General features: G+C 32.9%; 2 protein-coding genes across 2 annotated transcripts; one reads left to right on the top strand and one right to left on the bottom strand.

Moving 5' to 3' along the window:
- The first annotated feature begins 831 nt into the window (after positions 1–831).
- On the top strand, positions 832–4,392 carry LOC122310394 (1-aminocyclopropane-1-carboxylate synthase-like). The gene is made up of 4 exons (XM_043124292.1): positions 832–1,135; positions 1,281–1,412; positions 1,589–1,749; positions 2,958–4,392. The coding sequence occupies exons 1-4, from the start codon at positions 989–991 to the stop codon at positions 3,961–3,963; spliced, it is 1,446 nt and encodes a 481-aa protein (XP_042980226.1). The 5' UTR covers positions 832–988; the 3' UTR covers positions 3,964–4,392.
- A 2,030-nt stretch (positions 4,393–6,422) lies between these two features.
- Positions 6,423–7,131, bottom strand: LOC122306146 (1-aminocyclopropane-1-carboxylate synthase 1-like). Its single transcript, XM_043118607.1, has 3 exons — positions 6,999–7,131; positions 6,778–6,887; positions 6,423–6,599 (listed from the first exon to the last, which is right to left on the bottom strand). Exons 1-3 carry the CDS (start codon positions 7,129–7,131, stop codon positions 6,423–6,425), a joined length of 420 nt encoding a protein of 139 aa, XP_042974541.1.
- Positions 7,132–16,638: the final 9,507 nt, after the last annotated feature.

Raw genomic sequence — 16,638 nt, 5'->3', positions numbered from 1 at the left:
GTATATATACGTATACCGTGGAGGCTTGTCATGAATAATTTGGGGGTGGTGGCGAGTACTTGACGACAAGCGAGTCTCAACTTTCAAGTCCAAGAAATCGCCGAAAGCATCACGGAGTACGAGTGCTCAAAGGTCACCACCAACACCTTAATTTAATTTCTCTCTCGATCGTTCAAAGCGGGAAACGTATGGAGTTTCATGGAAACTTCATTCCCGCTTATCTTATAAAAGTAAAACAAACCGAACTTTGCTTCCATGGATGCAAAAATTGTTTTCTCAGTACAAAAATATTTTTCATAATTATTTTGTAGTTAAAATATTTTCAACATAAATATATAAATATTCAAGAGCGCCTAAAAAGTAAGGGACTTTGCTACATACAGTCGGTAAATGCAGTCGGCGTACAGTCAGTTGTATGGAATGAATAAAAAAAATTATAAAAAATTTTTTTTATATTCAGGAGACCTACATGAATAAAAAAAAGTTGTAAAAATAATTTTTTTTTTCATGTAGGTTTCGTATTAATTCACTTTTTTATAATCGACTACACGCCGACTGCATCTACTGACTGCAAAAAGTATTTCTCAAAAGTAAACAAGAAATACTGGTAGTCTGGTACTCGTACACGTGGATCAAGTTTTAATTTCCACATCATGATCAACACGCAATTCCATTAATATGTTGACCAAACACCCAAACTGGCCTTACGGTTTTACTAGCATTTGAACTCTGCAATATTGGACTTTTCCCATCTTTTTGCCCCCTGGCTCTCGTATTCATATTTATCCAACTCGTCTTCCCCTGCCTATAAATTCGAACATTCCCTCCCTTTGTTTCTCACTTGCATGCATTCTTGATAGATAAGCAGATATAACTTCCCACATTCTGCTTCTTCCCTGGCCTCCCTCCTTAACTTCCTACATTCTTCTTCTTCCCTAGCATTAATCCTTCTAGTGATCATCAGCTTTAGAATCAACAACATTGCAAAATGGTCTTGTTGAGTAAGATTGCAACAAATGACCGCCATGGGGAGAATTCTCCATACTTCGATGGATGGAAGGCCTACGATATGAACCCTTATCACCCTACCGAAAACCGCGATGGAGTTATTCAGATGGGTCTTGCAGAAAATCAGGTTTGGTGGAGATCGAAATTTTTTATGCTTATATATTAATGTTACTAACTCTCTCACTTGATATATATATATAGTAGCAGTAGTACTGCAGCAAGTAAACATACAAACTGATCAATGTCCTTTTTTTTACTTTATAATGCTCCAGCTTTGCTTTGATTTGAGTGAAGACTGGATCAGGAAAAATCCCAAGGCTTCCATTTGCACAGCTGAAGGAGTCAATGAGTTCAAGAATATTGCCATTTTTCAGGATTACCATGGCTTGCCGGAGTTCAGACAAGTAAATATATATAATCTTATTCTTAAACTTGACAGAATCATATTTCGATGGCTTATGAAAAAACAAGAATCATTTAAATACATGGAAAAAATACAGAAATGGATCAGAAATCTAGACGTAATAATGGCATTTTTTGACACCCGGATGTGTTTTCTTTCTTTTTTTTTTTTTCTCAGGCTGTGGCGAGCTTTATGGGGAGAGTAAGAGGTGGTCGGGTCAAGTTTGATCCAGACCGCATAGTCATGGGTGGTGGAGCAACAGGAGCAAACGAGCTAATCATGTTCTGTTTGGCGGATCCTGGAGATGCTTTTCTTGTACCGTCTCCTTATTATCCAGCGTAAGGATACTGATATCTCTCTGATCTTCTGCACTCTGATGACCAATATAATTACCATTATCAATTTCTACCATTTTGGTTTATGTGCAGCTCTATCTGTTTTGTGTGTTTCTGCAATATATATTTTCTTAAAACTCCATATTTTTGTGGAGTTTTCAACCTAGAAAATGGCCCATTTTAATTAATTAGAAGAATTGCAGGAGAGGAATTCCAAATTAGTATCCGGGTCATGGTCTTTACCATGTGGTTCTGAACACATAGACAAACAGAGATTTTGTCATAGATCATGCCTACAGTCAATCAGTCTAGGTGGTAAAGTCTCATATACATATATATGTATATATATATATATATCCTGTCCTGGTACTCAAGGTTTTTGGTTTAAAATTTTCTTCATCCTTCCCTTAAAAAAAAAAAAGTTCTAATTTGCTTACAAAAGAGTCAATTGTTTGGTTATTTACTTGCTCCAAGGTCAAAATGTAATTTAGTCAGATGGCAACCACCCAGTTTTAAACCAACTAATTCAGTGTGTACAGCTGGATGTTTGGACAATTTCCACACGCGCGCGCGCGCATATATATATATATATATATATATATATTATAATGTCCTCCAAAATTCCAAATTGGCTAAAATGTTTCTCAACTTTGAAGTTATACCTGCAATTGTAGTTGAAAATTCCACAAGTCAGCCAGTACATGACGACTTGGAGTTTTAGACCACAATTACTAGTACTAGCGTGGATGGCAAGTCGAGGTGGCTCAAAAGCACTTTGTCTTGACATGAATTTTATAAGAATAATTTTACACGTACGCTGATGTTTTATTACTCAGTTTTCTTTTGAGTTGAATTTTTTAATTAACTTTAATTTTGTTGAGCCAAAAATTATAAAGCGTTTGTAAAACATTTCATGTGTAGACGACGCGTACGTACGTAATAATTCTCTTTATCTATAATTAGATCTAGATGGCTTTAGAATGTCAATAAGCTCGCCGTGTGACTTTGTTTTAAATTGAATGGAGATTTACTTACAAAATTTCAATTTAAATTTGATGAAAAAATAAAAATATATAGCATTTTTCATGAAGTGATAAAATCATAATGATTAATTGTAAAATAATTGTGTGTATATATATATATATCATTACTCGTGAGTTGATATCGCTCAAATCGATTTCACTCAAAATTCTGGATTTGCTTGCATGCAGATTTGATCGCGACTTGGGGTGGAGAACTGGCGTGGATATAGTTCCTGTTCACTGTGATAGCTCCAATGGTTTCCTAATAACAAAAGCAGCATTAGAAACAGCATATGAAAAGGCCCAAAAAGACAACATCAACATAAAGGGCTTGCTCATTGCAAACCCATCAAATCCTTTGGGCACTGTTCTAGACAGAGAGACACTAAAAAGCCTAGTAAGCTTCGTTAATGAAAAGAACATCCACCTTGTTTGCGACGAAATCTATGCAGCCACTGTCTTCAGCACTCCAAGCTTCGTAAGCGTTTCCGAGATCATGCAAGAGATGGAGTACTGCAACCCTGATCTCATTCACATCGTTTATAGCTTGTCTAAGGACATGGGTCTTCCTGGCTTTAGGGTTGGTATAGTTTACTCTTACAATGATGCTGTCGTGAGCTGTGGCCGCAAAATGTCGAGCTTTGGATTGGTTTCCTCCCAAACTCAACATCTGCTTGCGGCAATGCTGTCTGACGAGGAGTTTGTCGAGAACTATCTGGAGCAGAGTTCGAAGAGGCTAGCGAAGAGGCATAACGTCTTCACCAGAGGACTTGCGAAAGCAGGGATTACTTGCTTGAAAAGCAATGCTGGCCTTTTTGTTTGGATGGATTTGCGTAGGCTTCTCAAAGAACAAACATTTGAGGCTGAGATGGTGCTGTGGCGCGTCATCATCAACGAGGTGAAGGTCAATGTCTCCCCAGGATCTTCGTTCCATTGCTCAGAACCAGGTTGGTTTAGGGTCTGCATCGCAAACATGGACGATGAGACGGTGGTAGTTGCACTCCAGAGAATCCATGCATTTGTGCATCAAGAAAAAGATGGAAATAAGTCGCAGGGGAAGAGCACTAAATGTTTGCCAAAGAAGCTTCAGCTTAGCTTCTCCTTCCGAAGATACGATGAGGGAATCATGTCGCCACACATGATGTCCCCTCACTCTCCTGTTCCTCTCTCGCCGCTTTTACAAGCAAGGACTTAGAGCAGATATCATGCATGAAAAACTTTCATCTTCTTTCAAAATTTCGAGAGAACAACTATTAATAATTATTAGAAATCGCAGGTGATCATGGGTAAATTTTCCAAATTAACTCTAAATATCAAATTCAGGATATTCTGCAAGAAGAGAGTCGAGATCCTCTGCTAGATATTAAGTCAAGTCATATATAAACAGTATACTGGCCAGATAAGGCTGCTTTTAGAAAATAAATTTGTTTGATTCCTGATTTTAGGAGTAAATATTTTTTCCCACATGTTGTACGTCGTGGGTACTGTTGTAAGTTTTTCATGGGACATAATCATGATTATGTTTCGTTTATCGTAATTTGGTCATGTACTGAAAGTTATTGCTTGATGTAACACAAGGAAGATGTTATCTATTTAATGAAATAATTTCTGAAGTTCAAGATTACTCAAGCTCTACATATAAATTGCTTCAAAAATAAATAAGTAATAAATATTAAATACAATTTTAAAATGTGTAAATTTTGCGCTTTCTCTTTAAAAAATAATAGAGCCCATTATTAAAAAATAAATATATATATGTGGGTCTTACATTTTTTTTTTTCAAATAGAGTGTACAGGACATATACATCTTAAAATTTTATAAGTTATTTTTCAAAATAATAAATATCTCCCTTGCATGATTAAAAAATATTTACGATCTCCTTGGTCCTATACTCTATAACTGTTAGGGATGTAAAAATAAATTGAAAAATAGGAAAATTGGCCTGAACCGATTGGTTTGGTCCGATTTTCAACCGGTTCGGTCCGGAATTAGTTCATTCATTTTAAAAACTGGTCAAATCCGATCCGAAATCGATTTTATATTTTCTAACACCAGACCGGATCAGACCAAACTCGTTCACATATTAAATATATTTTATTAATTTTTAATATTATATAAAATATATTTTATATTATATATAATTTTTTATATATAATATATATAATTATGTATGAAATAATATATTATAATTTATAACATAACATTTTAATCTTAAGCATGAATATTTATTTGATCATCTGTTTTAAATATAATATATATATTAAATACATTTTATTGTCTAATAAATTCTCAACATATTTCTTTTGATAAATACATTAGTAATACTAATATATTTAATATATTAAAATCGAAAAACTGGATCGAACCGGATCGAAACTGGTAAAAATGGAAGTAACGGTTTAGGGGATCATAACCAGTGCATAATCGCTTTTAAAAAATTCAAAATCGGTGTCACCAATTCGGTCCTAGATTTTGTTCAAAACCAGACCAAATCGAACTCGTTACACTCCTAATAAATATATGTTATAATAGCAAACCATGTATGACTCCCATAGTTGACCACTCTAGTTGATCGCCGGTTAAAAAAAAAAAAAAATTACTTAATGATTAAGAAAGTAATTTTAAATGTATAGGTATATTTATTTTATTTTTTAAAAAATATTTAAATATACTTGAAAAATATGAATAAAAAAATTTAAAAAAAAAAGTTGCAAAAATAACTAACGATATTATAAACGAGCTAGCGGCGCTCATGTTATAATATTAGACTTGATCGATCGATATGACTGGGGATGACTAATTCCAGTAGTTTTCATGATCAGAATGACGTAGGAATATTAGAAGTGGCAATTATCCCCACTTTAACAAATTAATGGGTTTGTTCGTAAAATAAAAGATTAAGAAGTCTAATTAGTGATGCTAAATTGACTAATGTCATTACTAATAAACAAGCCATCATCATCACATCATCATCCTTAATCTGAACATTATAATCATACAGTAACGCATTAATTAAATAATTGAAGTATGAGTACGTCCAATGACGAGACCGCCATCACAGCAAGCTTGGAAATTAATGAATTAATAATAACATGAATACAGTTAATGGGCACGCCAATTATATATTAACGTTACAATGTCAATATCTCGATCACTTGATATATAGTTAATGGACATCACAGCAAGCTGGGCTAGCAGCACGTTAACATACAAACTGACCAATGCTTTTTTTTTAAGTTTATAATGCTTCAGCTTTGCTTTGATTTGAGTGAAGACTGGATCAGGAAAAATCCCAAGGCTTCCATTTGCACAGCTGAAGGAGTCAATGAGTTCAAGAATATTGCCATTTTTCAGGATGGCATGGCTTGCCGGAGTTCAGACAAGTAAATATCTATAATCTTATTCTTAAACTTGACAGAATCATATTTCGATGACTTATGCAAAAACAAGAATCATTTACATACATGGAAAAAGTACAGAAATGGATCAGAAATCTAGACGTAATAATGGCATTTTTTGACGACCGGATTTTGTTTTTTTTTTTTTTTCTCTCAGGCTGTGACGGGCTTTATGGGGAGAGTAAGGTGGTCGGGTAAAGTTTGACCCAGACCGCATAGTCATGGGTGGTGGAGCAACAGGAGCAAACGAGCTAATCATGTTCTGTTTGGCGGATCCTGGAACATACAAAACAGATAGAGCTGCGCAATAGGATCCGCCAAACAGAAAATGATTTGCTCTTTTGCTCCTGCTGCTCCACCGCCCATGACTATGCGGTCTTGATTAAACTTGACCCGACCACCTCTTATTCTCCCCATAAAGCTCGCCACAGCCTGAGGAGAAAAAAAAAAACACATCCGGTTGTCAAAAAATGCCATTAATACGTCTAGATTTCCGATCCAATATTTCTGCACTTTTTCCATGTATGTATATGATTCTTGTTTTTTCATAAGACATCGAAATATGATTATATATTCTGTCAAGTTTAAGAATAAGATTATATATATTTACTTGTCTGAACTCCGGCAAGCCATGGTAATCCTGAAAAATGGCAATATTCTTGAACTCATTGACTCCTTCAGCTGTGCAAATGGAAGCCTTGGGGGTTTTCCTGATCCAGTCTTCACTCAAATCAAAGCAAAGCAGGAGCATTATAAAGTTTTAAAAAAAAAACATTGATCATTTGTATGTTAACTTGCTGCAGTACTGCTACATTTCAATCTCCACCAAACCTGATTTTCTGCAAGACCCATCTGAATAACTCCCATGGTGATAAGGGTTCATACCGTAGGCCTTCCATCCATCGAAGTATGGAGAATTCTCCCCATGGAGGTCATTTGTTGTAATCTTACTCAACACCACCATTTTGCAACGACGTTGATTCCAAAGCTGATGATCACTAAAGGATTAATGGTAATGAATTTGTTTAGATAGCAATAGTGCCAGTGAGAAAACAAAATTAAGGAGGGAGGCTAGGGAAGAAGAAGAATGTGGGAAGTTATAAGGGCAGATAAGGAGGAGTTGAAATATCTGTTTAGCTATAAAAAATGCATGCAAGTGAGAAACAAAGGGAGGGAATGTTCGAATTTATAGGCAGGGGAAGACGAGTTGGATAAATATGAATACGAGAGCCATGGAGCAAAGAGATCAGAAAAGTCCAATATTGCAGGGTTCAAATGCTAGTAAAACCGTGAGGCCAGTTTGGGTGTTTGGTCAACATATTAATGGAATTGCGTGTTGTTCATGATGTGGAAATTAAAACTTGATCCACGTGTACGTACAAGACTACCGGTATTTCTTGTTTACTTTTTGGGCGCTCTTGAATATTTAAAACAAATAAAGAATTATTGTATAGGTAGACCAAATTACTCAACTTTGAAGATTAGAAATTTAGAAGAAGAAGAAGAAGAAGAAAAGAACAAAAAACAAAGTATCACGCAGCTTTGTCGGCAAGATTCACAGGCAATTGCATGGACACGAGGGTAGTTCGGTTATTTAAGTAAAAAGTTGTCTATAAACAGAATATCACTCTGTGCATTTGACGGGACTTGCAAGGCAATTTGATAAATTTGTTTAAGGAAGTATCGAGATATTACTAGTTTATTAAAGTCTCATTTATTTTTAAAGATGAGACGTGAAAAGTTGAAATTAAAATTAAAAATTAAATAAAATATTATTAAAGTATATTATTTTAATATTATTTTTATATTAAAATTTAAAAATATTAAATTCTTTATTTTATTTTATATAAAAAATTTGAAAAAATTATAATGATTAAGATGAGATGAAATTAGAGTTTTCTAGAAAGGTTAAGTCCTAAAGATTTTTTTTTCATTTTATCTTTTAAAATATATTATTAAAATCTATTTTTTCTATTTTACTGATTTTTTTTTTGAAAATTTCTATTTTACAGATTAACTTTTATAATATACCATACATTATCTTATTTATTTTTTTCATATCATTTAAATATTTTCTCTAACTACAAATGATAACTTCATATATTTTAATATTTTCAATATATCCTCATATACAATATCATATAATTATATTTTATTTTAAATCAATCCAAATGTATTTAGATAAACCAAAATATAAATTAATTCAATAAAATAGAGCGTACTACTACGTGCATTACCAACGGACGTTTTGGTTTGCTATTGCACCTTAAAAAATAATCCCTTTCATGAATACATATGATCCAAATACATATTACAAACCTTCCTGCACCACAATTATTCAAATAATATTCATTCACAAAATAAATGAATACAATTACTTTTTAATCTCTGGAGGGAAATAAAATTACATTACATGAAAATACTATCCGTAACTAAAATTAATTGTGAATAGTCCTTTCATTATAATAAATTAGTCATAAAAATTTATTTTTCTTGCAGTGTTACTTAGGGCTGAAACGGAAATAAGATACATTCATTCACATAAAGGAACTTGGGATTGAAATAGAAATAAAATTACCTTTTAGTTTCTGGAGGAAATGAAAGAAGTAGAAGGTAAGGAAGAGAAATGAATAAAATATTTAAACACTTGTAAACAGTATTCTTCAGTGATATTGTAGCAAACTGGATATTTATACATATGTACGTACAACTCTTACGTGTTTGATATAATTGCTACATTTCTCTTTCGCTAATTAATTTGATCTAATTAATTACAACTTCTAATTTTCAATTATTAAATATGCAGGCCATGCATCACGTACCCAATATATTCGTACGAAAGTTTCATCTCCTAACGTTGAAAGAATATATATATATATATATATATATATTATAAATTAAGATTTTATTTTATTTTACTTATTTATTTTTTAGATTTTAGATAATCTTTTAACTGAAAATAAAATATGAATAGGTAACTAAATTAGTTTTTTAAAAATACATCTATATATATAATATTAAACTTTTTGTTATTCTCTGCATTTGGCTAAATTTTTTTATGCACTTCTTAAATAAAAAGATACTAAAGTTCGGTAGTACTACTTGTAAATTTAATAAAGGAAAAATTTAGTTACAAGTAGGAGTATTAAATCGTGTTAACGGGTCGTGTTCGTGTTGTATCATGGTGTATACATTACGCTTAATGGGTCAACATGAACAAGACCCGTTAAGGATTTTGTGTCAAAATTCTAGACACAAAAACGACACGGTAAGATAACGGATTGACACAACACGACCCGTTATGACCCGTTAATGAATAAAAAATAAATTGACACGAAACGACACGACCCGATCCGTTTCAACCCGTTTACGTTAATGAGTTGAATAGACACGACACGATCCGTTTGACCTGATTGAAATTTTATATAAATATTTAAATATAAATATTATTTATAAAAATTAAAAAATTAAAAATTAACCACAAGTTTAGAATTATAATCCAAATAGATCCATTCTACACACATTGTACTAATATATTAATATTACATTCCAAAATAATAAACAAAACACACAGAAAATATATTAATTTTACAATCCCAAGTACAATAAAAACACAGATATAAACAAATTTAGAGCTTCAAGAATGAGGTGGAGCGTCCTCCTTGTCCTTGTTTTTCTCCAACTCCATTACATCTTCGGTTAACTCGTCCAATTTAACTTCTTGTGTTTCTATTAAAAAAAAGATATCAATAAAATTTTATATCAAATAATATTATTGTATTGAAAAATTACAATTATGTATTCAATAAAGTAAAAATAATGTTACCTTGCTCCTCGCCATATAGCCAATCTCTAGTGCAGACTAATGCTTCAACAATATCTGCTTTTAGTGCACTCCTAAATTGATTAATGATACGCCCACCAACACTAAAAGTAGATTCAGATGCTATTGTAGAAACTGGAACACTCAAAATATCACAAGCCATACAAGCAAGATCAAGATAACGAAACTCATTTCCTTTCCAAAAGGAAAGAATGTCAATCTTTGCATTTCTGTCTGCTCTAGGTTCATCCAAGTAAAGATCCAATCGACTTTTTTGCATATGGGCAGCAAGGTCATCATGTCTAAATGAATCAAATTCATGTACACAAAAATAAAATATTATAAATCATTGAATAACAATATAATATAAATTATTAAACAAAAAATATTATACAGTTATTACCTGAAATACTTGTTTATTAATCGAATATTGACTTCCGCTCTACTATAAGTGCTATTAGAAGTCGTGGTAAAACATGTGGAAGCACTAGAAGAACTATATTCCATGAAAATAGATGACATTTTGCTCCAAACATTCATATACTCAATGGAACAATTTCCATAAAGTTTTGTATAAGAAAAATCAATAAAATGAAGCTTGTATCGAGGATCCAAAACAACTACTATAGCCAATAATACATTGAACTCAGACCAATATTTCTCAAACTTAACAAGCATTTTACAACACATGGTCTTCATGCAGTCATCTTCATCCTCAGAGTGTCACTTTAATGTAAAATAAATCAAAAATACTGTTGGAAAGTATAGATTGGCTGTAGGGTATTTGGTCCTAGAAAAATCACAAGTGGCTTCATAAAAAAAATCCCAACAAACTGTTGATCTTCTCTATTTTTTTCCCAATCAAATATTGATGGACAATGCTTAAAATTAGAATCAGTCAACTCCAAATGACTGAAAGCATGACGATAGAAAATAGCACTATCAAGCATAAGAAAAGTAGAATTCCATCTAGTGGGAATATCTTGTCTCAACCCTTTCTTACTATCCAAAGACATTTGTTTTGTAGAATTTAAAAATTTTACCTTCCTTGAGTGTGACCCTTTGACATACTTGATACTCTCACGAACTTTTGGATAGCAGAATCAATCTTTTTTAACCCATCTTGTACTATCAAATTTAGAATATGAGCGTAACAACGAAGATGAAAGAACTCACCATCACAAAAATCTTTTTTGATGTTCAATTGAGTTCTTAACAACTCCACTGAAACATCATTAGACGAAGCATTGTCTAAAGTCAATACAAAAATCTTGTGTTGAATTCCCCACTCACATAGCAAATTATAAATTTTTCCAAACAAAGATATGTCATTATGTGGTGGTGGCATGAAAGAAAAGTTCAAAACCCTTTTCTGTAGAACCCAATTCTTATCCAAAAAATGTGCTGTAATGCACATATAACCATCGGTGGTTATAGAAGTCCACAAGTCAGATGTTAGACTAATTCTACCAGGAGAATCATTTACTATGCATTTAATCCTTCTCTTTTCTCGATTATATATCTTAACCAAATCAGCCTTGACAGTATTCCTAGAAATAATTGGAACATCCAGACGCAAATATTGTAACAAAGATCTCATCCCAAGTATTCAACAAAACAGAAAGGGAGTTCATGCTTCACAATAGCATAGCAGCTATCAAAAGTTCTCTATATTGTTCGGTTTCAAATTTAGAAGTGCTTACCGAAATAGATCCACTACCTTGTGATAACATCATCTGACCAATATCTCATGAACTTCTCCTAGGGCATGCGTCAATGTGACGCTTCATATTTCCGATTCCATATTTACTCGCAGCCATATAAGTAACTCCACACATCTTGCACTTTGCTCGTAGTTTGCCATTATTGTTCTCAGACTCAGGAACCATTTCAAAAAAAGTCCACATGTTTGACCGTTTCCTTCGTTTTGTTTTAGATTCCTCATTTTGAAAACTTTCTGACTCAAACGGGTCCAAATCAATCAAATCATCATTTTCACCTGCTGCCGAAGTCATCTGAAAAGAAACAACAATATGATTGTATGAGTATATTAAATGATATTATAGTATGACTTGTATGAGTATATTAAATAAGATTATAGTATGACTGTATGAGTATATTAAAAAGCATACCTAGTGTCAACAATTAAAACTGGTTAGTTCGGTTTTCAATTATAATAATCCCATCTCCGAATAACAACAAACAGGCCATCAAAAGTGTTGCTAAGAATGTAGTCTTGGTAATAAGAAAGTTGTTGCTTCAGTAATGACCAAAGCTGCCGTTGTTGTTAATTGGCCATAGGCATTCTGATACTAATTGTTTATTGCAATTATGCATAAGAAAATCACTTATTATATCCAAGCGGGTAACTTCAAGCTGACAAATTGGTACTCATCATAACCCATAAGTAAATCACTTTTGTTGTTTTGTGGACTTTTAGGAGGAAGCTTCACCAACTAGCCGCTGAAATTTCATTCAATCCTTAGCTAATCTACACACTAATCCTAAACATGTGGCCCCTCACAAAAGTCTATCATACAAGCTAAAGCTGCCGACCCCCCATCTTATTTTCTTCCTTCACATTCAAAATCAAAGCCAATATGTTTACACAAGCTGGCAATCCAACCCATAACAGTTAATCCTACATGAATCAATGATTTGGAAAGGTAGCAAATTTACCTTTTTGTATACAAAAAATCACTTGGCCCTTTCTCCCCACCGGGCCCCAAAAATAATATATAAATTATATATATGTTTAACATTAGAGATAATAACACAAGTCTAGTTCATGGAAGTGCTTTAAGGTATGGAGACATCATCCTGCAATTTAGCAAAATGTTGGACCCAAGACAAAGCAAAAACAGCAGCAAAACAAATGGGAAAAAAACCGGTGCCGTGAGATATATATTTCGAATAGACAAACCGTGAGATATATGGGAAAAATATATACTGCCAACAAGCCAATATATACATCAGAATCGATCGATACCAAAAGGAAATATACTACCAACAATCTGCAAGTTTCCCATATATACATCATAATCTACAAGGTGCTTATCAAAATATATATTGCAGATTTCCATCAGAAAATAGAGAATCCCAAAATGAGAAGTGAGAATACCGAAAATGTCAAAATGAGAAGCCAAAAATGAGAACTCGGAAGAGTTGATTCGCCGAAGAGGGAAAAGGGAAACCGAAAAGTGAAAACACATACCGAGTCCGACGACGACGTGAGGTGAGCCGGCCAACTGAGTTAATGCCGGAAATCCAAAATCCCCGTGTGAGGCTGTGAGCCACTGAGCAGTGAGCCCGTGATCCGTGAGCTGTGAGCCGTGAGGTGAACCGTGAGTAGCAGCCTGTAGCAGTGTAGCAGTAGCACTGATTCTGTGATTCAGTCCGTGAATGATGAATCTGGAGATGGAGTGCGACACTTCGGGCGTGCGGCGCAGGAGCTGATTCAGTTTAGGGTTTTTTTTTTTTTTTTTTTTTTAATGTTTTTAGATGGAATCCGAATAATAAAGGTAAAACTAAAAGAAGGGATTCAACTTTCAAGGGACAATTTCGATCGAATGCCTAAAGCTAAAGGCTAAATTAGTAAATTTAATTAATATTTTTTAAAAATTTTAAAATTCCGCCGGTCCCCTAATTTTATTTAAAAAAAAAATCAATTTAAACTTAACGGGTCAAAACGGGTTGACCCGTTAATGACCCGTTAAGCAATCGTATCTTAACAGGTCAACCCGTTTTGACCCGAACCCGATAAGGCTAAACCCAAACCCGCTTTTATCGTGTCGTGTTCGTGTTGGGTTAACGAGTCGTGTTACAAATTGCCACCCTTAGTTGCAAGTATAACTGTATACTAATATGTGTACCAATATAATGTGATTGGTCAAAAAGTAGATTTTATTTAAAACAATGTTAATTTAAATTTTAAATATGAATGAATCAGTATTGGTACGCAGATTAGTACGCGACTTTGCTAGTACGTAGCAAAACTCTTTAGTAAAATGTCTTTTCCTTAATACCCAATTTAGTAAATTTTTTTTTCTACTTGTATTATCAAGTTTTATTTTTTTTAATTATTTTTGCGTGTAAATATTTTTAATTATATTTTTTTGCACGTAATTATTGTCATCTAATTCTCATGATCACAACATTAACTACAATAACGATTAAGTTGTTATTCTGTTTTTCATAAAATCATGATCTTAATCAACGCGACATTCTTTATCTCAGATTCTGAAGCCCTTATTAGTTACTACTAAGATTTATTAGGTTTCCTGTAACAGTCCGCTAGAAATTTAATTGTGAAATTTCTATTAGTTTTAGGAACCTCGTGAAGATCCTATAAGTTTTCACGAATCCATTAATCGTATAGGTTTTAGTCTAACTACATAGTTAGTGTTATTATTTACTATGGTATCTGAAATGTGTTTTTGATTATTGGAGATAGTTAGAAGTGTCAAAATGTATTATGGTTTTGTGCCATTAGACTCGGAGGGTTATTTAAGGTCTTATGGTGCAATAACACTTTTTCATATTTTCGGACGAAATGTTTGTTCAAAATTGTAGATATTATTGGATAAAAATATCTTGAGCTAATTTTTGTAGATATTATTGGATAAAAATATTTTAAACTAATTTTTGTGGATATTATTGGATAAAAATATTTTAAGCTAATTTCGCGGATATTATTGGGTAAGAGAGTCCTACACTTAACTCTCACTTCGAGTAAGAGAGTTCCACACTTAACTCTCACTTCGAGTAAGAGAGTCCTACACTTAACTCTCACTCCAGCCTCATCTCTTCCATATCTCATCCATAAGTATCTCTAGCCACCCCTCCCCATGAAATTATCTTCATTTACACTTTCCATTAAAAGAATATCAAACACTCTCTCTCTGATAGTTTTTAGAAGTTCTTTTGCACGCCCATTTCGAAGCTTTTGTAAATATTTTATCATAAAGTCTCATTCATATAAGTTGTTCCTTTTTGAGTCTATTTTACGTGGATATCTTATTTATCCCATTTGAAGATCATTTGGTCTGTCAAATATTATGTAAACTATAAAAAGGTCATTTTGGGAGATAAACTGGAGAATATGTTATAGTTTGGAGTTTTTGACCAAGCTAATAGATAGATATGGGCCCAAAATTTTTATAGAGTATTGTTAACATGTATATATGACTATTGGTTGAGGATTTTTGCATGATTAAAGGTTTTGATGAAATATTTTCTTAGATTTAGAAACTTAGAAACTGGAAGAGGAAAAACAGTTTCTGTTTTGAGAAATTTTAACTCTTTTGTGGTCTAAACCTATTCTAATGACTTTGATAATTTTATTGGAGGGTCCTAAGTATCTTATATACATGTTATATTATTATTTTGAAGATATTTGATGTTAGTTTTAAAGATATGAAATTTTATGCAAAGAGATATTCAGATAAGTCAAAGTGTGGATGTTCTTGGCCAAATTTATGTTTTGGTTAATTTTTAACCAGGTTATCTCGAATTAGAAGCTTATATATGTTTTAGGACATCTTTTTAAACCATGTGATAGTTTGGTTTGAAGATCACCTATTTATAAGTCATAGATCAAAAGGTTGATCAAAACAAGTTGGAAACAAAAATCAATAGAAATAGCATATGAGAATTTCGGCTCTATGGAGTTTTAATAGTTGTGATTAGTTTTAAATTTTTATAAATTGATATTTGAATTGAGGATTAAATTTTGGTGACTTTTGGAGTTAGTATGTAAAATCCTTAAGTTATGGGTAAAACGGTCATTTTCCTACATACAGAGAGTAAAATGGAAATTTTACTCTTTAAGTTAGTATTTTCCATATTTCAATTTATTAGTGATTTAGTGCTAACTTTTAGAATCACTAATTACAGTTCCTCGTAATCGCGCTTAAGGTTTTATAAGAAACGCGGAGATCGAGGTAAGTTAGCTTTTAACTTACTAGCAGTCTACTGTGTATGTGTGCTAAGTAAAGGAAATATAGTGTATGTATGTGTGTTATCATATATGTCATGCCATGTCAAGTTATCATGTAATTGTCTATTATATAGAATTTATTCTGTCATCAGTTTTTATCTGTTACATAATATATTCTGTCATGTGTTGCTATACATTACAAGTATGTCATGTTAAGTATGTCATCTATTACATGTATGTCAAGTCATGTAATATTCACTGTTGTAAGTATGTCATGTTAAATATGTTGTCTATTATATGTTATGTCATGTTACAAAATGTTTCTATCTCAAGTTGGTCATGTATTTCAAGTTATGTTCAAGTCACGTTATGTTATGTCAGGGCTTCAGTCCTTTCGTATTCCAGTCACGTTTCATCTTGAGTACATTCAGTTTCGTGGGGTCCACAACATCTGTGGCACACGAAGTATGGAGTCACAGCAATTGTGACGCATACAATACATGGGGCCACAACAACTGTGGAGTATGTATTTAACTGCATTGTGATGTGTAGAATACATGGAGCCACAACAACTGTGGAGTATGTATTTGCACGTATAATACATGGGGCCACAACAACTGTGGAATATGTATTTTTCATGTTAAGTCAAGTTTGTGTAGAATACATGGGGCCACAACAACTATGGAGTATGTATTTTTCATGTTAAGTCA

This window comes from Carya illinoinensis, chromosome 1 (assembly GCF_018687715.1).
Source record: "Carya illinoinensis cultivar Pawnee chromosome 1, C.illinoinensisPawnee_v1, whole genome shotgun sequence".
Lineage (NCBI taxonomy): Eukaryota > Viridiplantae > Streptophyta > Magnoliopsida > Fagales > Juglandaceae > Carya > Carya illinoinensis.
The sequence above is the reverse complement of the archived record's forward strand: the minus strand, read 5'-3'. Positions and strand labels throughout refer to the sequence as shown.